Raw genomic sequence first — 24,478 nt, 5'->3', positions numbered from 1 at the left:
AATTGTTAGTATAGTTTAAATATATATTTTTAAACAAAAAAATACAAGTTTGAATAAAGGGTATTCTTGTCATTTTGTATTTTAATACAAGTATTACTAATACATGTATAAGTTATTCCACCTTCTACCCTGCATAAACAATACATAGATTCCCTCATAACTTATACATGTATTAGTTATGCGGAAAAGAAAAATATGAACCAAACATTGTATTAGCAATGCTACACTTTATGTGAAAAAGAGGAAAAAATAACCAAATATTGTATAACTTATACTAGCTTCTATGTGGAGATTATTTTCCCCTCTTCTTTTAACCAAACAATGTATAAAGTTATCATAATTTTAATACACGGATAACTCATCTCTAACCGGCTACCAAACGACCCCTAAAGTGTCATAAAGATATGAAAGTTTTTGCTTATTTTAGATGATTTATAGTTATGCAATATAAATATTTATGGCTTGTTATAAATCAAAAGTTTCAAAATTATATTTTCATTTTTATTTTTAAAGTGCATCATATAAAATGATATTAATAGAATTATTTGTAAGCAGTATTTAACAACTCACAAAAGAAGTAATTTGATTGTGTAATTTTCTTTTCATAGAACTTAAACGCAAAGAATAAACAATTAGGTGGCACCTACACCTAAAACGTAAACGAATTAAATTGACTGCAATTTGGAGGTCTAGTCGTTGGTAGGTCTTGAAATTTTAGTGCATGTTACGTGTTGCAATGATTTCACTATTCAAAAAATGATGTACAATGGTTGATTTCTTGTTCATAAACAGAAAATGAGGATCTCTACACAATTCAACTTAAGATCAACAAACTAAGATGTACAAGGCTGATTCTAGTAAGCAAAACGACTATTTCATAGTTAGATCTCCTTAGAGTTTCTTTGTCCATCCCTTTAGAATCCTGCAACCAAAATAAAATTTTTATTTCAGTTTGTATACATTATGAATATCTCTATTTTACAAGAGATTAGATATAATGAAACTCAAATACTTACTTGTTAGGAGATTGAGTTGCTGGGATTTCTAAAGTTTTCCTTTTCAGTGGACAATTTCTTGAGTCGTGGCCAGTTCCACCACAATTAGGAACCTTGCAATATCTTAGTTTATTTGTAGCTTCAATGCCCCCAACTAACCTTTTTTCCTTTTTTTCCCTCACTTTGTCTGAGATTGTTGTGGATTTTCAATGTGATAATCTTCATCTAAAGAATTGCTCTCTATAGATTGACTAAAAGCAACATGTTCATTCTCTTCACTCATATGCAGAGGCGGATCCAGGATTTAAGGGTTACGGGTGCTGACCTAATCGATGTGATCAACTCGAGCATCGATTCGGGACTTCGGGGTATATAGACAAATATATCAAACGAAAGAAAATATAATAATTATAACTAATTGACGCAAAGCATAAAACTTTCAACAATATTTTTAATATCATATACAATCTATTTACAATTGTCCTCGATGAGCTTTCATATTTTGAAAACGATCAATAATGACATCATTACTTACATTTGTAAATACATCAAGCTCTATGTAACAAATTAAACAATCATTTAAATATTGATCACCCATGTTGTTCCTCTCTTCATTCTTTATCTGCTTCATGGATGAGAATGCTCTCTCCACAGTTGCGGTAGCAACATGTAAAATCAAAGTTAACTTCACAAGTAAATAAACATACGAATAAGTCTCCACAAGATTTGTCTCAACCAATGCTTTTGCCAAATCACTAATTCCTTGCAAGTTGGAGAACTTGGGATTGCCAACTCGCATATGAATTATGAAAGTATCTAGTTGATAACTCAAGTCTCGAATGTGTACTTCATCAAACTCATTTGGGTAATATTTTGCTAAAGTCATTATTCTACCTTTATCAAAATTAGCAAAAGAATTGGCTGGATTCAAACTAGCCATCCCAAGAAACAAATCGCTATTCACTACATCAAAACGGTCATTAAGCTCTTGAAGTTGCACATCAATTACAATATAAAAGATATCAACACGCAAGTGGTGTGAATAACAAATACCAGAAGACTTACGCTTCGACTTTCCAGGAAAATAGAATTCATGCATCTTGGGAATCATAATATCATGCATATGACAAAATGAGGAAACATCATCTAGCAAAGATTTCCATCCAGTTTCCCTCATATCTTGCAATCTTTGCTTTGTAATATTAAGAAATTCTACGGCATTAACAATATCTTAATCTCTCTTTTGTAGGATCTTGTTCAACTCATTTGACATTGCCAAAACTTTCAACTTCAAGTGAAGGATAAAAACAAATTTGAATGTTATTATCTCACTCAAAAGATATTTTGCTTGATTTCTCTCATTTGAGGTAGAACCTTCATGTTCAATCACTTCAAGCACACGAATAATAGATGAGAAAATAACAATAAAGTTATCTAATGTTTTGAAATGTGATTCCCAACGAGTATCACCTGGTCTTTGAAGCCCGCGTTCTTGATTTAGTCCTCGCCCGGTATGAATTTCACCGGACTCAAGTAATTGCTCCAGTTTTTCAGCTTGAAGATGGCGAAGCAAATCTCTGTGCTTAAAAGATACTCCAATGACATTCAACACATTAGTAACATGACAAAAGAAGTCTTCGACATCCAAATGCTTTTTAGACATAGCTACAAGTGTTAATTGCAATTGATGAGCAAAGCAATGAATGTAATATGCCGATGAACTGTCTTTCATAATCACCACTTATCTCTCCCCTCATGTTACTAGCTCCATCATAACCTTGTCCACGTATTTGAGACGGACTTAGTAAGTGGTCCGGAAGCAAAGAGTAGATTGCTTCCTTCAATGAGCATGTCGATGTATCACTAACATGGACAAGACCAATAAATCGCTCTACCACTTCACCATTTTTATCAACATAATGCAAAACAAGAGCCATTTGTTCTTTGTGTGAGATATCTTTGGGCTCATCAACTAATATACCAAAATAATCTCCATTCAAGTCTTCAATTATAGCCTTTAATGTTTCTTTTGCACAAGCATTGATAATATCCTTTTGGATCATAGGGCAAGTCAAAGTATCATTTTGTGGAGTATTTTTTAATATTACTTTTCCCACATCCGGATGCTTGTCCCCATGCCATCGTAAGAATCCTAGAAAGAGGCCTTGATTTGTTGAAGATTCACTTTCGTCATGGCCTCTAAAAGGCAATCCATACAACAATAGAAGTCTTTCCACATCAATTGATGCTTCTAAACGCATTCGATACTCACTTTTCAACTTCTCGGAGTGCTTATCAAAAATAACTTGAATTGATTGATGATGATTTGATAAATCTAGGATCTTCTTGAAATATTTATCATGGACACTATTAACATCACCAACATGTAAACGCAATCTTTCAAGACCCTTATTCCAAGCCCTAAAACTATTTTTTGTATAAAATTCACCCGCATTTTCATGAATAAATTTATTTTTGAACAAATAATAACATAAGCAAAATGCCGCATCTTTCTTCACACTATACTCCAACCATTTAGAAAATTGACCATTGAACCAACTTGGAACAAATTGACGCATTCTTCCTCCTATTTGAGTTTTGGAAAATTGATGCTTGGAAGGTTGACAAGGACCTTGTTGAATGTAATGTTTCCTTACTTCATCTCGTATTCTAGGGTTATAGTCACCAATAGATATTATTTCTCCTGGACCGCCTTTAAGTGACCCCAAATCGAGTTCATTTATAAGATAGGAATAATTGGCATTCGCTTGGATCAAGGATTGACAACTAGGACTTGGTTGAGAATGGTCCAACCTCGTGACAAATTTATCCATCTCAATCAATTCCTATAAAATAGAAGTTCATTCCAGTGAGAAACATAGAACAATTTCTACCAGGTCATACCATCCATAAGTTTAGTTATTTTTAAATTCTACAGTGAAACCATTTAAGAGGCATTTGATTTTCAAACACAACCAAAGAAATACATAACAAAAAAATCAAAATAGTGACAATAAAATTTAGCAAGAACACTAATATCCAACTAAATACAAAACAAAAACATAGCAAGAACATATATTTGATGGGAAAAAAATAGCCACAGGGTTAAGAAATAAACATGTGGAGGTGAGGATTGAGGAAACTTTACAATGGTGGGCGTAGTGCAATGACTAGTGAGCAATGAATGTGTGAAGCATCAAGCATCCGCAAAGGTAAAGCAAAATAAATGCTTACAGTAACAGTCTAACAGAGAAGCAAGAAGCAGTGGCGTGAATGAAGGCTGAAGCAGCGAGAATTGGAGAAAGGGAAAGGGGAAAGTGGACTTGGGAAATTGGGGCATTGTTTTACCTTTAATTATAAGAGAATATTCTATAAAGAGTACTTTTATTATTATTTTATCTTATTTGTTTATACTTAAATAAACAAACAAACAAAAAGATTTACTATAAAATATAAAAGAATGTGCTGTGTAGTGTACTTAATTTCTTTAAATTGCAACTGAATGTAAGCCAAAAATTTATTTGCTCCCGCCTGGATTCGAACTCTTGCCCTGCTGAACCAAAAGGCAGACCTTTGCCACTGGCACCTTTGCCACTTTTGTTCTACGGGTGGCACTTTAAATATATATCCTATGTCTTATACATATTTACATATATACATAAGATTTTTGCCGAATCTTGCGGGTGGCGTACCACCCCGAACCGTGCACATAGATCCGCCCCTGCTCATATGCTCATTTTCAGGAAACATTGAATAATTTGCAGCACTCTCTGCAATTCACTTCACCCAGTAATGTTTTTTGTTATCATTACTGGGTTTCATCATATGAGTAAACTTTAGAACCAATGGATTTTGTTGCCTCCATCTAGCCAATAAATACTTCTCAGGCAACATGAAATAGTTATGAGCACTAAGTACTCGAATAAAATACCTGCACAAAATTCGTGAAAATTCAAACTCTTGGCAAGAACATTAATAACCTCTTCTATTGAATTCCAATACACAAAACGTCCACCATCTGTTTTGTTGTAATAACGCACAAGATATGATCCACCACTATATGGAAATAGACCATACCCAACAGAAAGTATCATCTCATCTTGTAACAACTTAGAGGCGGAAGGCGTGAGAACTTTTGATGTATGTTTCTCCATCGGCATGACTGTCTTAATTTGAGGATTGTAATACTTTTGCCGCATTGTTGCCTCTTCCCCAGCATGGTTTCTTATACTAACTGCAGTACCAACCTTCTAACAAATTCTTTTAAATTTGTTCTGGCATGTAAAGATCTTTTCAAATATGCATTAATAGATTTTGAGTGTCCGGTCATTGTCATTCCCTACGCATTTTTCCTACACATATAAATAGTCATTAAACACCGTTTTTGAGGGGGGTCGAGATTAGACCTTGATTTTGATCTAAGGAAGCAAGAACACACTAGGAACAAGGCGGGGAATTCTTCTACGAATTTTTTTACTTCCTTCTTCCTATTTTCATTATTGGTTATGAATTCTAATATTGTAGTTTTGCCTACTATTATGAATAGCTAATTTGTTAAGTAGAGTTTTGATAAAAAGTATTCCAGTATGGGGGTGCCCAAGATGCACGATTTAAATATAGTAATTTTATATGCCTATTTGATCCAAGATCAAATTGAGAGATCAATTCATCCCATTGGTGCTCAAGTTCCTCCATGTTACCAAGTTCATAAAGTCTATGAAATTCATATTTAAATTGTAAATATCTTGAACCAAGGACAAAATAAAACCAAGTAGAGAACTTGCATGTCATAAGCCATATACAAAAGGCATGTTTAGAGTGCGGCAATTCACTGGCAATAGCTTCTGTTAAGCCAATATCTTGATATGTTAATATGATTTGTGGGTGCTTTCCATTCGTAAATCGTACGACACTCTGCAAATAAACATATAGTAGTAGTAAAGCTTAAAAGAAATTATTGTAGCAAGATATTATAATAATTTTGACCTTTAAAACCCAAGAAAAAGAAGATGTCTTCTCATTGTGCAAGAGAACACCCAAAAAAATAGAATTGCCATGATTGTCCACACCAATCCAAACTCCTAATGGTATTTCATAACGATTCAATCGATAAGTAGTGTCAAAGACGACTACATCTCCAAAAACTTCATAAGCACGAATAGAGTCTCCGAATATCCGGATGACATGTTCGAGTCATTGACATCCATCAATAGTGAAATCATATTGAAAATCAACATCTTTGTCTTTCAAACTTGAAAACGCCCAACTATGCCTCCTAAAAGGTCTAGCGGTCGTTGCAAATATAATCCGGTTTACAAGTCCGGAGTCGAATCTCACAGAGAACTAAGACTTAGCTACAGTTATTCAATATCGCAAAGAAACACAAGTTCTAATAATTTTTTAGTTATAAAGATTTGATTTTTATTTCTACTAATTAACTAACAAATATTATAAAGCAGTAAATTTATCAACTAACAAGGATGAAATTGGAGACAATACTAAGGAAGTCTAGAGTTATGATTTCCCCAATTGTCAGAATTCTTCCCCCTACGTTTTCTATAAATTCGCCTAAATATTCTCTACCGATCGTGAAATGGGAGACATATTCTTCCAAACACGCTAGCTGGCACTAATTCACCACTCACTAAGATCGCACCAAGATTTCGTTATTCCTAATTCCACCTTTAAACCCTCCATATTGATTCCTCACATGCGTTAGGAGTGTTGTTGTTCAATAACTACCTAAATATGTACCTTTTTCCAAGCAATACATACTAAATAGGCACAGTCAATTGATGGCCATTCAATCAACAACAATAAACACATAGTTGAACAAGTAGAGAAATCCAACGACTCAATTATATACAAACGTAATAAGACTTCATCCTACAAAAGGTTCCATCAAAATCCTAAATAAAAAATTATCTATTCATAGTAGTATGCAAAACTACAATACTATAATTCATAACCAATAATAAAAATAGGAAGACGGAAGTGAAAAACTCGTAAAAGAATTATCTGCTTTGCTCCTAGTGTGTTCTTTCCTTCTTAGGTCGAATCTCCTCTTAAAAACATCCCACTTCCCTTAGATATGTTTAGGGCATATTAATAGCCTAGGGTTAAGGTCCTTGAGTCCAAATTCGGGTCGGAGTATTTTAATTCGTGACTTTTGACCATCGAGCTATAGACCTCGCGAGGCTAGGCTTGTAGCGCAGCTAAGATGGCTACAGAGCTGGCTATGCCTAGCCTGTAGCACGGCCAAACTGGCTACGCCTGGCCTGTAGCCAGGCTTGAGTACTTCGTGCTTTTGTGCTCTTTTCTCGTATTTTTGTCCTGTTTATGTGCAACTTTCACTCGTATTTATCTTCCGATGCTCATACACATAAAACAATATAATTTAGCTCAAACATCGCACAATTAACTACTAAACTAACAACATGTAACGTGAGTAATATACTAAAAATATAGTATTTTTGTCACACATCACTACCCCACACTTAACGTTGCCCGTCCTCGAGTCAACCACCAATTCACACTAACCTTGAGCACTTTATTTTCTTTTAACACATCCGAAGCATACCATTCCTATGACTATGATTGATAGCAACAATTAAATTTTAGCATATGCCTTTAACATATACTTCCCTTTACTTTATGGCATACTTCAAAAATTTATTCCACACCAAGACAACATACTTATAACAATCCTAGCTTCACAAACCGACTCAATATCACAATGCATTCATGACTTGAACACTTAACATCATAGAGAAATCTAATAACGTTACATATCATCCCGCGAAATCATGTGCCCTCACAACAAGAACAAAAGAGTAAGTTGAATCCACACGTTCAAATCAAATATTCAAATATATTTTAAGGACTAACATAGATCAAGAAATTCCTCACTCTCACAAGGAAGTCACATGCATGCACAAAAGTACCATATGCTTGCCCATTATATAAGCCTCTACTAATGTAGGCATGCTCGATCTAAAATCAATTAGGACTTTTTCATGGTTATAATGTGGGCTAATGGACGGGTAGGATAAATTAGAAATAGTGACTAACCCTCCTAAGCACTTTAACACATCACAAAATTAACTTTAAGCGCATTTTTCTTCAACACAACTTTAATTTCACAAACAATATCACCCCCAAAAATATTTTCTCTTTCTTTAAGAATTACTTTGATTCATACCCGCTAGCATGGACAAGATATGCTTATTTTCTTTTGCTACATATTATATATTTTTTCTCTACCATTCCGTCCAGTGGTGTATTCCTTACAATATAAGTGCACCTTTGTTTCTTTCATTGGTTCCACTAAAAATTCCTTAAGTTCCCTCCTTAATTCTTCTAGTGCTCATTTTACAATTAAAGTGCTTTAAGAGGTAAAATAATTAAAAAATGATAAATAAGAACAAAAGGGTATAGGCTTGTAATATAGTTGCCAAATAAAAGTCTATAGGGTTGACTAGGGATAATTTATATTTGTGGTAGGCATTAAGCTCAAAAGGATCAAAGAAAGCCTAAAATCATTTTTCAAACTGAGCTAAACCTAAAATTTTGCTTCAACTCACATGCCGGGAAAGTTCTAAAATCTAATGCAATGGCACGGACTACACAATTTCTCACCACATATGGCACATGACTCACTAAGGACGGTTCCATTCCGATTCTCAAACAATTGCAAGTATTCACGGAGCCACAAAATATTAAGCATTAAGCACAAAGTGACACAAGCAGAGAAAACGAGATATAGGCATCAATGAACATGCTATCTACTCAATAAGGCCTCACAAGCATTTTCAAACCATAGGAAAGGTAATACAAATGCTAGAGCCTAAATATGCCACTATCAAACAAGTCAAAATGGTGCCTAGAAATCTCATCTTCCTTCTTTTATTCCCTAAATCCTAATTTACTCTAAAATTTTAAAAACTATGACCCGGTTCAAACTACATCCCATGAAAAAGAACCGAAGCACAAAGAAAAATCGCGAGGGATTATTACTACGTAAAGTAAAAATTAAAAGACATGGTTTTTGGATTGTTCTATTTTTCAATTTTTTTTTGTGATTTGGTTAGACTTTAAACCCTCAAGAAAACTGTCTAGAAGATCCATCATTGGGAAAAGTCCAATATTTTCTATTTTGCTAAAAACAAAATTATTCAATTAAACTAACACAATTAAAATAGCATAGAAAGTCATCAAGACAATCTCCTCACCCCACACTTAAAATTATGCATTGTCTCCAGTACACACCATAACTAATAAGAGGGTAAAAGAAACTCCCTAGAAGGCCAAAGGCCGATGCACTAGCAGCACATAGGGTACTCAGACTTCTCTCGAGTATTTTTCTTTGTGCGGGTATCCCACACTTAGTTCTAACTATCTGACTTGCTGTTGCATCCTTCCAATATCTCTGTCCCATGCTCCTACAAAATAAATAAATAAACTATACTACAAAAATAATATAACAAAAATTAAAAATAATAAAGTCGGGCTGCCTCCCAACAAATGCCTTAGTTAACGTCGTGGCATGATATGAATCACTTTTTGCCTCCACTTCGAACTTATGAATTGGACGCCAAGTTTTGATTATGCTCTATGATCATTCTCTTGGGGCGATACAAAATGTTGCGAGCCAAAAACTAAATGATTCTTTATGTACTTTTTGGATTTCAACCGAGGAGTGTCACCTTGCCTAGACGACCTTGAAATTTTCAGAATAAGGGCTCATCCACCTCGTCTTTTGACTCTTGTCTTGGCTCATACAGATCAATTTCCATATATCCTTCCGAACACAATGTCGAAAATTTCTTGGAGTGAGGGCCAATGTGCTCAAACGAAAAATTCAACTTGTTATCGACCTCCTCTTCTTGCCAGAAACTAGAATCAATTAAAATTGTATCTGCAAGGTCCTCAGTTGACTCCAATACATGTAATGACCCGATCGATTATTTTGAGTATTATAACCCCGTTCCCTCATTAACCGCTTATTCTATGCTCAATTGTTATTATGTGACTTGTCGGGGTGGTTGGTTTGGTTCTCGGGATGTTTCAAAATAACTTGGGACACTTAGTCCCAAGGTTGGAAGCCTAAGTTGAAAGGGTTAACCAAATATTGACTTATATGTAAATGGCTCCGGAATGGAGTTTTGACGATTCATATAGCTCCGTTTGGTAATTTTGGACTTATGAGTGTGTCCGGATAGTGATTTAGAGGTCCATAGGTGATTTTAGTTTGAAATGGCGAAAGTTGGAAAAATGAAAGTTTGAAGAGTTGAGAAGTTTGACCGAGAGTTGACTTTGTAGTTACCGGGCTTGGGTTTTGGTTCTAGAAGTTGGAATAGGTCTGTTGTGTCATTTATGACTTGTGTGCAAAATTTGAGGTCAATCGGAGTTGATTTGATAGGTTTCGGCATCGAATGTAGAAGTTAGAAGTTCATAAGTTCATTAGGCTTGAATTGGGGTGCGATTCATATTTTTGATGTGATTTGAGGCCTCGACTAAGTTCATATCGTATTTTATGACTTGTTGGTATATTTGGTTGAGGTCCCCAGGGCCTTGAGTGTAATTTGGATCATGTTCGGCGCATTTTGGAACTTGGAAGATTGCTGATTTTGCTGGTGTTGGTGTCCTTGTACGCGATCGTGAGAGGAGGATCGCGATCGCGAAGACGAAGTATTGTTGGGCCAACAGGGATTTTTGTTCTACGTGTTCGCTAAGTTGGATAGGCAATGAATCGCAAACGCGTGGATAAGGTCGCGTTCGCGAAGAGGAAAATAGGAGGTTGGGTTCACGCGAATTTGTTATTCGCGATTGCGTGATGATGTTTGCGATCGCGTAGGTCTGGGAAGTCAGTGTATCGCGTTTGCACGTGGGATACCGCGTTTGTGTAGAGTAAATTGGGCAGCCTATGAATTTGTGCTTCGCAGTCGCTAAGCATTTCCCGCGATCGCGAAGAAGGGGAGTCTCGGCAGAATAAAAGAATTCAAAACGAGGGTTTGAGTCATATTTCATAATTTGATTTTGGGAGCTCGGATTGAGGCGATTCTTGGAGAGATTTTCAAGGGAGTGATTGGGGTAAGTGATTCTAACTCGAATTTGGTTAAATTACATGAATATATCATTATTTTCATCATTTAATTAGTGTTTTGAGTTGAAAATTTGGGGAAAATTATAGAAACTTCCTAGGCTTTTAATTTGAGGATTTGAAGGCCGAGTTGTGATCAAACTTGAGTAGTTTTAGTATGGTTGGACTCTTGGTTGAATGGGTATTCGGATTTTATAACTTGTGTTGGATTCTGAGACGTGGGCCCGGGGTTGACCTTTTGAGTTAAGGTCGTGTTCATGAAGAGGAAAAGATGATGTTGGGTTCACGCGAATTTGTTATTCGCGATCGCATGGTGATGTTTGCGATCACGTAGGTCTGGGAAGTCAGTGTACCGCGTTCGCGCGTGGGATGCCGCGTTCATGTAGAGTAAATTGGGAAGCCTGTGAATTTGTGCTTCGCGATCGCTAAAAAGGGGCGTCTCGGCAGAATGAAAGAATTCAAAATGAGGGTTTGAGTCATATTTCATAGTTTGATTTTGGGAGCTCGGATTGAGGTGATTCTTGGAGAGATTTTTAAGGGAGTGATTGGGGTAATTGATTCTAACTCGAATTTGGTTAAATTACATGAATATATCATTATTTTATTCATTTAATTAGTGTTTTTGGTTGAAAATTTGGAAAAAGTTGTAGAAACTTCCTAGGCTTTTAATTTGAGGATTTGAAGGTCGAGTTGTTATCGGATTTGAGTAATTTTTGTATGGTTAGACTCGTGCTTGGATGAGTGTTCGAATTTTGTAACTTGTAATGAATTCCAAGACATGGGCCTGTAGACATGTAATTTTGACCCTCCCCGAAATTTTATATCTTTTAGTGCTTCGATGTTGGTTTTAAGCCTAATATCGCTATTTTGACTATATTAAAGTTTTTGCTTTATTTAATCTTAAAAATTAAAACTACAAAAAAATATTTTTCTTTATTTTAGCTAGTTGATATTTTGTTTAATTAGTTTTACTCTTGACATTTTATTTTTCAAAAGATAAGAAGAAAACTTTCAAAAATACTTTTATTTAGTTTAGTATTAAAGTTGTAGGCTCTAATAAATATCAAATAGTATTCATATATAGCTATCTTATTCTCTTGTCAATATTTCATATTATTTTAGATAACTAGTATTTTTGGTTAATCTCTTAAAAAATGAAAGAAAAAAAAAACCAATTAAGACCAAAGAAAAAGAAACGAAGAAGTAGAAGAAGATAACGGGAAAAGCAAAAAATGCAAAGGAAACCAAATGAACAATTTGGACCTCTTTGGGAATTTATTTTGTTTTTTCTGTTTTTTTTTTAAAAAAAAAAAAAGAGAAAAGATTTTCTTTACCAATTTTGAATTTTGTTTTCTTGTGTAACAAATTTTAGTTGGTCCCTATATTTCAATTAGTTCCCTCACCATTCATAAATATTTTTCCACTATATAGTGCAGATTCGCGTTTGAGAAAGGAGGTCCACACGATTATAATCCATTTTTTCTTTCTTCTTGCTCATTCACATAAAGAGCACTGATTTGGCACAAAAGAAAGTGGGAGAAGATTTCAAGGCTTAGGGGAGAGAAATTGGAATTAAAAAGTTCCTAAGAATTCATCAAAAAGAGGAGTTGTTCTTCATTATTTGGAGGAAAATTTCCAAAAAAAAAATTCTTTTAACTTTAAAAAAAAAAAGGTTTAGATTTCAATAGTAGAGTAGTATTGAATCAAAAAATCCCTACAATTTTAGTACCTTTTAATTTCATTTTTTGCTCCTCAAATCCGGAAAAAAAAAATACACTTTAGTTTCTGATTTTGATCTTCTCTCGTGGAGTTGAATTAAGTTCAAGGTGTTGAGTCGAAGCTCTGTTTGCCGATTCGAGGTCCGCTCAAGTTCACACTTCCGTCCGATTTGGATTGCTATTTAAGGTTCATCTCTTTTCCTCTCTTATTGTTTATGTGATTTTTTTATTTTTTTTTAGCTTGGTATGGGCATATTATTCTTAGTTTATCTTTTGTTTGATTTTTATAAAAAAATCATGGAATGATTTTGTTCAATTTGTATCGTTGTAATTGTGAGATGAGATTTTGATTTGTTTTAAGGAATTTCATACGCCTAAAGCTTCAAAGCAATGTCCAAGTTTTTCTTATCATTTGTCTCTGTCTTTAATATATTCACCAAGAGAATTCAAATCTAATAATCCACCTGGAAGTTTTAATATTCAAGGTCTAGAGTTGGTTTCTTTAATAAATTATATTTCCATGTCCTTTATTCTTTGCAACTTATTTTAGATTCTGTCCAGGTTGAATTGATAAAGTTTAGCACAGAACATATTACTCGCTAATAGTTTAAATTAATGATTGAATATAATCTTTATAACATGTAGGTGAAACAATAGTAGTATATTTTTATTAATACCTCTTTAGATTTTAAGTTTATTAGTTAAGAACTCACCAATATTTATTTATAACTGTGCTTAGTCTTCCACTTAGTCTGTTTTAGGAACTTTGTGTCTCGATGGAATGATATTATATTTACACCATTTAGTTTTGCTAGTTTAGGCTAATGTTGTGTTTGATCATATTTATTTATCATCCGCAGTTTGCTAGTTGTATGTTTCAATGTTACTTGGTGGAGTATCACATGGAGCTAATAGGCTATTAAAATAACAAAAAAAAAAAAAGTGAATTGTTTGTATGGGTTATGTGGATTAAATTAAGAAGAGACAAGTATTCGGTAAATACTATTTAAACACGAAGCTATTTTTACTAAAAGAGACTTTGTAGTCAAATTGTCAAGTAAGCCAACATCATATTTTGATCTATTCTTATAACGACTTGGCAGGTCGTTTTGAGAATTTAAGTCCCGTCCGGCGGTATAAGGCCCTGAGCAGTTTCATATTATGTGTATTGACTTGCGTGCGTGGTTGAATTCGTTTACCGGATGTTTCAAAGTGATTTGGGACACTTAGTCCTTAAAACGGAAGCTTAAGTCTTAGGATTTTGACCGTAGTCGGAACTATGTGAAGACGATTCCAGAATGGAGTTCCGTCGATTCTATTAGCTCTGTTGGGTGATTTTAGACTTAGAAGCGTGTCCGGACTATAAATCCGAGGTCTGTAGCTGATTTAGGCTTGAAATGGTGAAAGTCGAATTTTTGGAGATTTGGACCGGAAGTGGATTTTTTTATATCGGGTCGGAATGCGATTCCGAGAGTTGGAACAACTCCGTTATGATATTTGGGACTTGCCTGCAAAATTTGAGATCATTCGGACGTGGTCTGATAGGTTTCGGCATCGGTTGTAGGAATTTAAAGTTTCAAGTTCTTTAAGTTTGAATTGGAGGGTGATTCGTAATTTTAGCGTTAGTTGATGTGATTTGAGGGCTCAACTAAGTTCGTATGGTATTTTAGGATTGGTTGGTATGTTTGGTTGAGGTCCCGAGGGCTTCAGGTGAGTTTCGGGTGCTTAACGGATTAAAAGTTTGATTTGTGTTGCTGCTAAGTCTTCAGGTTTCTGGTATTTTCGCACCTGCAGTGAAGAGACCGCAGGTGTGGGAGCGCACGTACGGAAAGGCAAGCGCATAAGCGGAAAAGTGGAGGAGTGCCAGGGATCGCAGGCGCGTGGAAAATTCTGCATCTGCAATGCCCGCAGATGCGAAGATGGATGCGCAGGTGCGAGAAGAGCTGGACTTGGCAGGCTCCGCATGTGCGGATTCTGGGATGCAGAAGCGAGAGGAAGCGTAGGTGCAGTTGGAAATGCGCACCTGCGGTTGCGCATATGCGGCTAATTATGTCGCAGGTGCGGTCACGCTTGGGCAGAAAAGAGAAATTCGAGGGTTTGATTTCATTCTTCATTTTTGGACTTGGGAGCTCGGAATTTGGCGATTTTTGAGGAATTTTCAGAGGAAGCTTTGGGGTAATGATTCCTAATTTGTTTTTGGTTGTATTACATTAATCTATAATTGTTTTCTCCATTTAATTTCGGATTTTTGGGGTTGAAATTGGGAAAAATTGGAAGAACTTCTTCAATAAAGATTTTGAATTTTGAAGGGGGATTTGTGGTCGGATTTAAGTAATTCTTATATGGTTGGATTCATGAGTGAATGGGTGTTCGTATTTTGTGATTTTTACCCGATTCCGAGATGTGTCCCCGGGTCGACTTTTTATGGCGCATTTCGGAATTTTTGTTAAAATATTGATTTTATTGATTAGATGAGTCTATTATTGTTGTATTCATGTTATGCAATTGTGTTTGGCTAGATTTGGGCCATTCAGAGCCGGATATTCGTGGAAAAGGCATTATGACCGATTGTTTGAGTTTGGTTCGAGGTAAGTATCTTGCCTAACCTTGTGTGGGGGATTTTTTCCTTAGGATTTGAGTCTTCTATGTTGATTGTAGTCCATGTACGCGAGGTGACGGGTGTATGCTCGGACTTATTTGTGAAAAGTTGCCCTTTTAGGATTTTTAGGTCCTTATATTCACTGAGTATATAGTTGTTCTTGATATGATTAAGTTCTTATTTACTAGTTTCACCTCTACATGTTTTAATTAGAATTAATCATTTTCAGGATTTACTCTTATTGCCTATTTGACTCTTATTTGACTTAACTGAAGATTTTACCTCCTCTATTGTCATGCTATCTTTTCATAACTGCTTATCTTTATTTGGAATTATTATTATCTCATCCTATAATTTGTTCAGTATTAATTGAGGTTATGATTATCTTTCCGCTGCTTATCCTTAATTGAATTGTTGAATATCCTTCAAACTTTTCTCAACCTTAAAAGAAATTTCAGATATCCTACATCTTAGTTGACTTGTTTTATTTGGATTATTTGACTCGTGTTAGCTCTCCCTGTTGTTGAAATATATATTGTGGGACCGTTGCTACACATTAGTTTTCCCTTTGTTGAGCTGTTCTCTTTATGCCTATCATTCTTTACTGTGGTTATTCCTTGTGAATTGGTTCTACTGTTTCTTTGTGAATTAAAGTTCTTGAGTTGATTTACTTGTCGTACTTTGTATTATTGTCATTATTGTTATTGTACTTGTTGTTGTGATGCACGAGGTCTCTACCGTGCTATTGTTATTATTGTGATGCACGAGGTTTCTGTCGTGCGGTTGTTATTATGGGGTTGCACGAGGTTTCTGTCGTGCTATTGTTACCATTGATATTTGCACATGCGGCGTGACAAGGCGGGATATGTATATATATTTATATATATATATATATATATATATATATATGGGTTGCGCATGTGGCGAGACAAGGTGGGAATATTATTATGTACGTGTGGCGAGACAAGGCGGGTATTTATGTTACTATTGCACACGTGGCGAGACAAGGTGGGCTGTGTCAGGGATTGATTTGTGATGAATTGTGGCCTGGGGGTATTCTTGTTGTTGATATTTGTGAAGTGGTATACATACCTGTGTGAGATTTATCTTGTGAAAGCCGTGAGAAAATATTCTACGTGTTGTCCGTTCTTTTTTTCCTTATGCTTATTTGCTGATATGGACTATGGTAGGTCACTTGCACAAGCATACACGTAGTTAAGCACTCTTATCGGATAAGAGGTATTCTTGATATTGTTGAGCATAGATGCTCACCCTTGTTTACTTGCCTTTTATGTGAGAATGGCTCTATTGGCACGTGAGTCATCAGTGTGATTATGAGATGTTATGAGGGCACAGGATGCCAGGTGTTAGAGTTCAGGTATTGAAACCCGTGAGTTGTGATTTGTCCGAGGTTCGGTACCTCATAGAGTTGTTGACTAAAACCTGATGTAAAAGCGGTTGTAGTTGCTGAGTTATTACTTGTCCTTGCTGTATTTGTGATTTCGAATTTATGTTGTGTTCCATTCACTTTTCTGTGTCATTTTCATGATATTCTGCTTATACTTGTTGTTTCCTTCCTTATTTCCATCTCTGCACTGTGAGCCATATTGCATATTCTTCATATGACATCATACTCTTGTTGTTCATGTACTTATATCTGTTCAGTTTATTAGACCAATGGGTGTCTTGACTGTTCCTCGCCACTACTCCACCAAGGTTAGTCTTGATACTTACTGGGCACCGCTGTGGTGTGCTCATGCTCCTCTTCTGCACATTTTTGTGCAGATCCAAATACTTGTTCGTTAGCTGTGTGGACTATTGCTGTGGAGACTCAAGGTAAACCTGCTGCTGCGTTCGCAGGCTTCGGAGTCACCTTTAACTTTTTGTTTTGCACTGTTTATTCTTATTTCTCGACAGTTGTATTTAGAAGTTTTCTAGCAAATACTCTGTAGAGCTTATGACTTGTACTACCGGTTTTGGGAATTGTAAGAGATTTCTATTTATTTTGTTAGATGTTAATTAAATAATGTTGTTTCAATTAATGTTAGGCTTACCTAGTCCCTAAGACTAGGTGCCATCCCGATACCAAACGGAGGAAAAAATTGGGTCGTGACAATTCTTTATATGTCTTTATATTATTTTTCGTATCTCCTTCCTTTGTTTGTTGGTCAGAGGCATTATCTTTTTATTTGGATTTATAAAAATGTCTTTGTTGCTTTTATTTATTATTACCGCAAGTAGCTTTTTAAGACTTTCTATTTCATTTGAGGTGAAAGGTCATCCTCTTAGTTTAATTTATTAGGGGTATGCTCCAAAAAGTTTGTAAATATTAATTTGTTCAGGGGAATGTCCCGTAGTACATGTAAATAGCAATGGAGGCGGACGGCATTATGGAAGCGTAGTATAAAATTCAGTATTTTTGTCTTTTTTTTATTTTTATTTTTTTTAGGTAGCGGTGACCTCAAACCTCTTTGTGTTCATTTCTGCTTTTGTGTGTTTTACCTCGATTTGAGTACCATTTAAAGCCAACTTGATAAAGTATGCAACCGTACTAGTTACGGGACTCGGGAAATACCTAACACCTTCTCCCCGAGTCAAATTAACCCCCTTACTCAGAATTTCTGGTGCAGTCAGTTTAGAGTCACACGTGTTTTGAAAGAAAAATTAATTTTGAAGCGGTGACTTGGCACACCGAAATCAAATGTCAAGTGGCAACTCTGAAAAATATTTTGAAACACAAATCTCGTCACTTTCAAATTGAAAACCCTTTTGATCTTAAAAAATCACTTAAATCTTTTATCATTTTAAAGAGGGTTAAGGTAGGAAATAAAGGGTGTGATAGTTTTGGCGACTCTGCTGGGGAATTGCAGGTTCGAGCTGATACTTGATCTTGTTGGCTTTTTAGAATATTCGGTTTAGGTTTTTATGTTCTTTATTTGCTTTGTTTGATTTGTATTTTGTTTATTTTGTTTTATTATTTGCGTAGTTATTTATGTATTTACAGTTTTTCCTTTATGTGTTACTGCTTTATAACTGTCATCATTTGCATAATCCTGGGTCAATTCTTTCAGCAACAAGTCTCGAAGTACATGTCGGGTACGGGAACTCTTTGTTATGTCACCCTTATTTTAGGAGGGGGGCCGTCGGACATATGGAGTGGGTGGAAAGCTTGAGCAGCCACCATCGACCATATGCTCCCCCGAATTACCTGTTAGTGAACCGAAACATAGGTCAGCCTTTAGGTCACGATTATGTGCATCATATCATTATGACATAGCAAGGCCCGGTCCTAGGTACCGTGTTCCTTTATAGGAAGCTTGTCCAAAAAATTTCAAATGGGCCCGCTGGCCCAAAAAGATATTCAATCATCCTATGTGCTAAATGTCGCATCTTTGATGGTAGAAAGGTCATTTGGAGGATTGATGTTTGGTAAAGAAGAGTGAAAAATAAAGAGAATATTGAGGGTTTTATCACTTTTAGTTCTCTTGCCACGTTTTCTAAAAAAAAAGATTTTACACTTTCTTATCATTTTTCAAAAAAGACAAAAAAACAAATAGTATAGTTTTTCCAATTAGTTGCATTTTTTCAAAGCTTTCTCCCATATCCAATCCTCCCGAACTACGCATACCAAATTCTCGTCTTTCGGGGTCGGGATACGTTGGCAACACATATAAGGTCTGGTCTTCCTCCTCTTCCTAGTGAGTCTCAAGTTCTTGGCTTCGGGGGTCGTAGCCAAATCTTGCATGTTTAGCCACACTTGACCACATCGACTATTTTTGCGAAATAGGGATATTTTTACAAAACTGGCTTGTTAACCCATGTCCTAGATCCCTCATTCAAAAACAAGGTGTCCTCTTAGTTTAAGGTCCATTCCTGTTGAATTTGCATGCTTAGTCATTTTTTGCCACATAGGCCACTTCTGCAAAGGGGTCATTTTTGCAAAGTAATTTGAGGACTATGATTGTTGGGAGTTTGAGGCCATGTTAGCCTTAGTGAGGTATCTCTGTGACTTAGGGGTCACCTTTGTTGAGTTTGTAATTCTAGCCACTCTTGGTCACATAGACCATTTTGCAAAAAGTAGTTTCAATAATGTCTTACATGTGTCCACTATGAAGTGTTATTGTTTCACATAGTGCCCTGAGTCACTAATTCTATTTGTTCTTATTCTTCTCATTCAGATATGGATCCACTTACCCCATGACCTTCATAGCTAGGACAGTTGCATTCAGGAGCTGGTTAGGGAGACTTTTATGTTTTGAGTCGTTTTTATGTTGTCTTTTGCGTTCTAATCTTGTCCAGTAGTATTGAGTCTTTTAGGTGATATCATAGTCTGTCATAGTCTAGCTAAGTCTGTCGAGTCTTTTGACATTGTACTTCCCATTTGAAAACCAAAAAAAAAGTTATAAATGAAAATCCAAAAAGATTTTGTTTTTAGTTTATTCTATGCATCACTTTTCAAGAACTACGCTTGGTTTGATTCACGTGGAACATGATACGTAGGCAATCTACATAGGGTTCAATCGAACCATTTTTAAAATTAATTAAAAAAAATAAAGTTGTGGGATGTGAGAAATGAGAGGAAAGGAAAGAATGATAAGCAGAAAGAAAGAGTGGAAAGAAGATGATATAAGCCAGGGAGCGTTAAAATAAAATAAAAAATGAAGGTTGGAACAAGAAAATCGGGATGATTCCATATGTCCTTATGACCCTCAAAGTCATTCTAGAACAGTTAATTGCTTCTAAGTGCATCGCATGTAATGTGATATTATTATCTGATAAATACCCTAACGCTAACATGTTGTCTTTGTTTTCCTCTTTGGTATTTTCAACTTTAATTCAGGAAGGTGGTTGGTTTGTGGCACTCTGGCGAGTCATCCATACAACACTAGGTTAAAGAGCAAGGCAGTCATGACAAGCAAAGAATTGGACACAAGTTTTGTTGATCTATCAAAAGAGATTGTGGATTTGGAATATGAATTGAATGAATAGGTTCAAAGGTTGAAACAACAGATGTCAGATATGTATCAAGCTTGGATTAGTGGGCATACTCCACCCTCATTTCCCACTAACTACACTGAAAATCCTGACACCATCCCACCACTATCACAAGGCTATATACCCACCGCTGTTGATTTTTCCTCACAATATGGTTTAGGCTTTATCCCTTATCACAACTACCCTGGCACCTCTTCCCAGCCTTTCCATGATCCACCAGCCAAAATAACCTCAAATCTCGCTCTAACATCCACTCTTGTTCTTGTAGCCCCTCTACAAGCTACCATCCATCGATATTCTAGTGAACCCACGTTCAAAGTTCCTGATGCCAAATACTATGCTCCTGAACCGACTTTTAAGGTCTCGGATCCCTATAGTTATACCCCTAACTTTGAGCCTCCCGCTGAAATTGAGAAGCCCGCTAAGAATGTGGAGCAAGAGGAGATATTCAGGAAGGTGAAGAGTTTAGAGCAATCTTTAAGGAATATGCAAGGGATAGGAAACCAAGTAAGTGTGTCTTACAAGGACTTGTGCCTATTCCCTGACGTCCAACTACCCGCCGGGTTCAAGATGCCAAAGTTTGATCTGTATGACGGACATGGAGATCACATTGCCCATTTGAGAGGTTATTCCAGTAAGACGGCTGGTGGGAAGGACGAGCTTTTGATGGCCGATTTCAGTCAGAGTTTGAGTGGGGGAGCCCTGGAATGGTACTATCACGACCCAAACCGATGGGCCGCGACGGGCACCCACTACCTTACTCAACCGAATACCCACATAACGTATCTTTTTGTATCATGCTATCATGGGTAAATGAGATGGAAATGTTGTCGTAGGATAACTAGAATAAAACATGTAATAGCAACTTGGGCCTATAAGACCAAAATGATCACTCGTACACTAAACGTAGGCCGACAAGGACATAAAATCTTTTACGTACATGGATTATGTCTACAAGCCTCTAAGAGTAGATAAATACTATAAAGGTTGGGATAGGTCCCCGCCATACTAAACAATACCCGTCTGAATCATACTGACCAAATAAGTAACTCCGGAGCAAATAGAGCGCGCTAACATCTTCCGCTGAGCTGATAGCCTACTTGGAGAACTCTCAACCTGTCTATAGAGACATGCGGGCATGAAACGCAGTGTCCCTAGGCGAAAGAGACGTCAGTACGAATAATGTACTAAGTATGTAAGGCATGAAAATTAGTACATAAAAGACATAAATGAAACATGGAGTAAAGAATTCCACCAGTGAGTCTAAATAACTTTGTGAATCCTGAAACATTTATAATGTCATGCACGTGCATGTAAATGTCGTATCTTGCATAGGTAAGGTGTACATAACATCATCAAGCCTCTGAGGGAATCCCATCATATCATCTCAACCATTGTGGGCAAAATCATCAACATATACCAGTTGATCAGGTGGTGGTGCATATATAACACCGTAACCTTTTCCCATATCCCATATACATATAATATACGCGTATATAACGCCTTCTGGTCATGGTTCAATGTACATGTATAAATGCATGAAATGCATAAGAAATATGTCAATAATATTTATCGACTATGTCATAAGTTCACTATGCATTTGATTAATATCATGAAATAAACTTTATCAACTTGCGTATTTTTCTGAGACCCATAAACAGATGATAGAATAATAAGACACATGGGGAATCAAGAATATAGACATTCCTAGTATTTCTATGAATAGAGTCATTTATGAAAGTTGCGTATTTACTCGTTTCGTTTGTATCGTACGGATCATGTCAAAAGGAAATGAGGGATAGCCTTAACATACCTTAACTCCGTTGAGTCCTTAATACCTTCCAAGAAATTCTTCAAACAACTCAACCCAATCTACCACATCATAAGGACATTCAAAATCAGTGTTGAGTAAAGGCTAAGTCCGCAACTTAAACTGGTAGCTCGTTTACGTAAATTTGGGCAGCATCTCCCATGTAAATAAGCCCTCCTCCAATACCATATACCAACAAAAATAAGAACACTATAATAACAACATGTAGGCATAATTTTCCAACCTTATCTCCATCACAATATACCACAAAACATCCCACACACCCTAATCACTCAATACATAAAACGACAACCACAGTAGTATCAAACAACAAACAAAATATAACGACGAATGACCAACCCACCATTCTGTCATTATGTGGTTTTTATCCACACCATTTGTCCTCCAAACCTCCATTAAATAGTATAAAAATATACAGCCCAAAGGCAACACGAAACATCCCACAAAACAGTCCACTACAAGTTAAATAACTCGAACTCACGGCTTCCGATCAATGTCCCGTGAGTTCTAACTATTAGGAAATGAATTTATCAACATTCCTTGATATTTAAACACTTAAATATAGAAATTACACATTTTCTTAACTATGATGTACCTTCCAAAACTCAAACTACAAAGAAAAAGAGAGGCGATATAGCGATACTTACGTCATAGGGATCATTTTAATGTTAACGCTTCTTGATTCCGTGCCCGGGATGATAATCTTGTTTGAAGCTCTTGCAAAGAGCTTAAGATTACAGTTAGGGGTGTTATTTGGGTGTGTTCTATGGAAAAATGTAGAAAGAGACGAGATGGGATGTAAATATCTTTTTTTTTAAAAGTCAAAAATGTGCTACTTGGCACCCTATGATTGCCCTTCTTCCAACGCCTATAACTTTTTATCCGTGTGTCGTATGAACGAATGGTTAAGAGAGTTGGAAACTACCAAGACCTTCAATTTGGCATATAATATGTCCCAAAAAGACCTCATATAGAACACGAAATATATTTCTCAAAAAGCTCTATTACAAGGCAAATTCTTAGTCGTTGTTTCCGCAACTTTAATCCGATTTTATTCCAACTTCATATTTTCTATCCAAATATCATATATAGCCATATTATGACTTTAAAATCATTTAAATCATGATTAACAAGTCTCATATTCATTACGTCACCTTGAGACGCATAGGGTGTAACAATCTTCCCCCCTTAGAAACATTCGTCCTCGAATGTTAAACACCCAGAAATCTATAAAACTTTTGGCAGAGTATCCTCTGTAACGGTACTATTACCATCCTGTCACACAGTAAACCCAACAATACAAAGTGACACAGGGACACATTATTGTTAATCCAAAGTACTTTCACCGAAGCTACATCTTTAGTTCTTAATCTCTGAATTTGTCTATCTAGTATAGCAATAGGGGCTTCCTCATATGATAGCTGCTTTGTAACCTGAACATCGTCAACTGGAATGACATTAGAGGGATCTCCAATACACCTACGGAGCATAGACATATGAAATACTGGATGTACAGACTCCAATTGGAAGGCAAGTCTAACTCATATACTACTTGGCCTACTCTGCGTATAATATTATAAGGTCCAATATACTGAGGGCTAAGCTTTCCTTTCTTACCGAATCTCATAACGCCTTTCATCGGCGATACCTTTAGGAATACCCAGTCGTCTACATGAAACTCCAAGTCTCGTCATAGATTATCTGCATAGGACTTCTGACGACTCTGTGATGCTAATAGCCTTTCCCTTCTAAGCTTAATCTTCTCAACTGTCTGTTGTACTAACTCTGGTCCTAATAACTTAGTTTCTCCAATCTCGAACCATCCTATAGGAGACCTACACTTCTGTCCGTAAAGAGCTTCGTGTGGAGCCATCTGAATGCTGGAATGATAACTATTATTATATGATAACTCAATAAGTGAAAGATGATCATCCCAGTTACCCCTGAAGTCCATCACACAAGCTCGTAGCATATCCTCCAGTTTCTGAATAGTACGTTCAGCCTGACCGTCTGTCTGGGGATGAAATGATGTATTAAGACTTACCTGAGTCCCCAATCCTTTTGTAAGGACCTCCAGAAATTAGCTGTAAACTGAGCACCTCTATCTGAAATAATAGATATATGGACACCATGAAGTCGTACTATCTCCCTAATGTAAAGCCTTGCATAATCCTCTACTGAATAAGTAGTCATGACCGACAGAAAATGGGCTACTTTTGTAAGTCTATCGACAATAAC

General features: G+C 36.2%; 2 protein-coding genes and 1 long non-coding RNA gene across 4 annotated transcripts; 1 reads left to right on the top strand and 2 right to left on the bottom strand.

Annotated features, from left to right (window-relative positions):
- Positions 1–1,467: 1,467 nt before the first annotated feature.
- Positions 1,468–2,172, bottom strand: LOC142175356 (uncharacterized). Its single transcript, XM_075241940.1, has one exon. The coding sequence runs from the start codon at positions 2,170–2,172 to the stop codon at positions 1,468–1,470; it is 705 nt and encodes a 234-aa protein (XP_075098041.1).
- Positions 2,173–2,226: 54 nt separating this feature from the next.
- Positions 2,227–5,194, bottom strand: LOC107788001 (uncharacterized). Its single transcript, XM_075241939.1, has 4 exons — positions 4,927–5,194; positions 4,698–4,765; positions 2,758–3,841; positions 2,227–2,660 (listed from the first exon to the last, which is right to left on the bottom strand). Exons 1-4 carry the CDS (start codon positions 5,192–5,194, stop codon positions 2,227–2,229), a joined length of 1,854 nt encoding a protein of 617 aa, XP_075098040.1.
- A 7,095-nt stretch (positions 5,195–12,289) lies between these two features.
- Positions 12,290–17,495, top strand: LOC107788002 (uncharacterized). 2 transcript variants are annotated; one of them, XR_012704431.1, is made up of 2 exons: positions 12,290–13,002; positions 15,335–17,495. It is a non-coding gene; the product is annotated as an uncharacterized LOC107788002 (long non-coding RNA). The 2 variants fall into 2 exon arrangements; XR_012704432.1 differs by having other exon boundaries at positions 13,919–17,495.
- Positions 17,496–24,478: the final 6,983 nt, after the last annotated feature.

Source organism: Nicotiana tabacum, chromosome 21, assembly GCF_000715075.1.
Source record: "Nicotiana tabacum cultivar K326 chromosome 21, ASM71507v2, whole genome shotgun sequence".
NCBI classification, from domain to species: Eukaryota; Viridiplantae; Streptophyta; class Magnoliopsida; order Solanales; family Solanaceae; genus Nicotiana; species Nicotiana tabacum.
This window is presented reverse-complemented; position numbering and strand designations above follow the sequence as displayed.

Coding starts and splice junctions, on each gene's coding strand:
- LOC107788001 (XM_075241939.1), bottom strand. CDS start 5,194: ATGCGGCAAAAGTATTACAATCCTCAAATTAAGACAGTCATGCCGATG. Junction 3,842..4,697: donor GGGGCGGATCTATGTGCACG/GTTCGGGGTGGT, acceptor TCTATTTTATAG/GAATTGATTGAGATGGATAA. Junction 2,661..2,757: donor ACAAGGTTATGATGGAGCTA/GTAACATGAGGG, acceptor TAACACTTGTAG/CTATGTCTAAAAAGCATTTG.
- LOC142175356 (XM_075241940.1), bottom strand. CDS start 2,172: ATGAGGGAAACTGGATGGAAATCTTTGCTAGATGATGTTTCCTCATTT.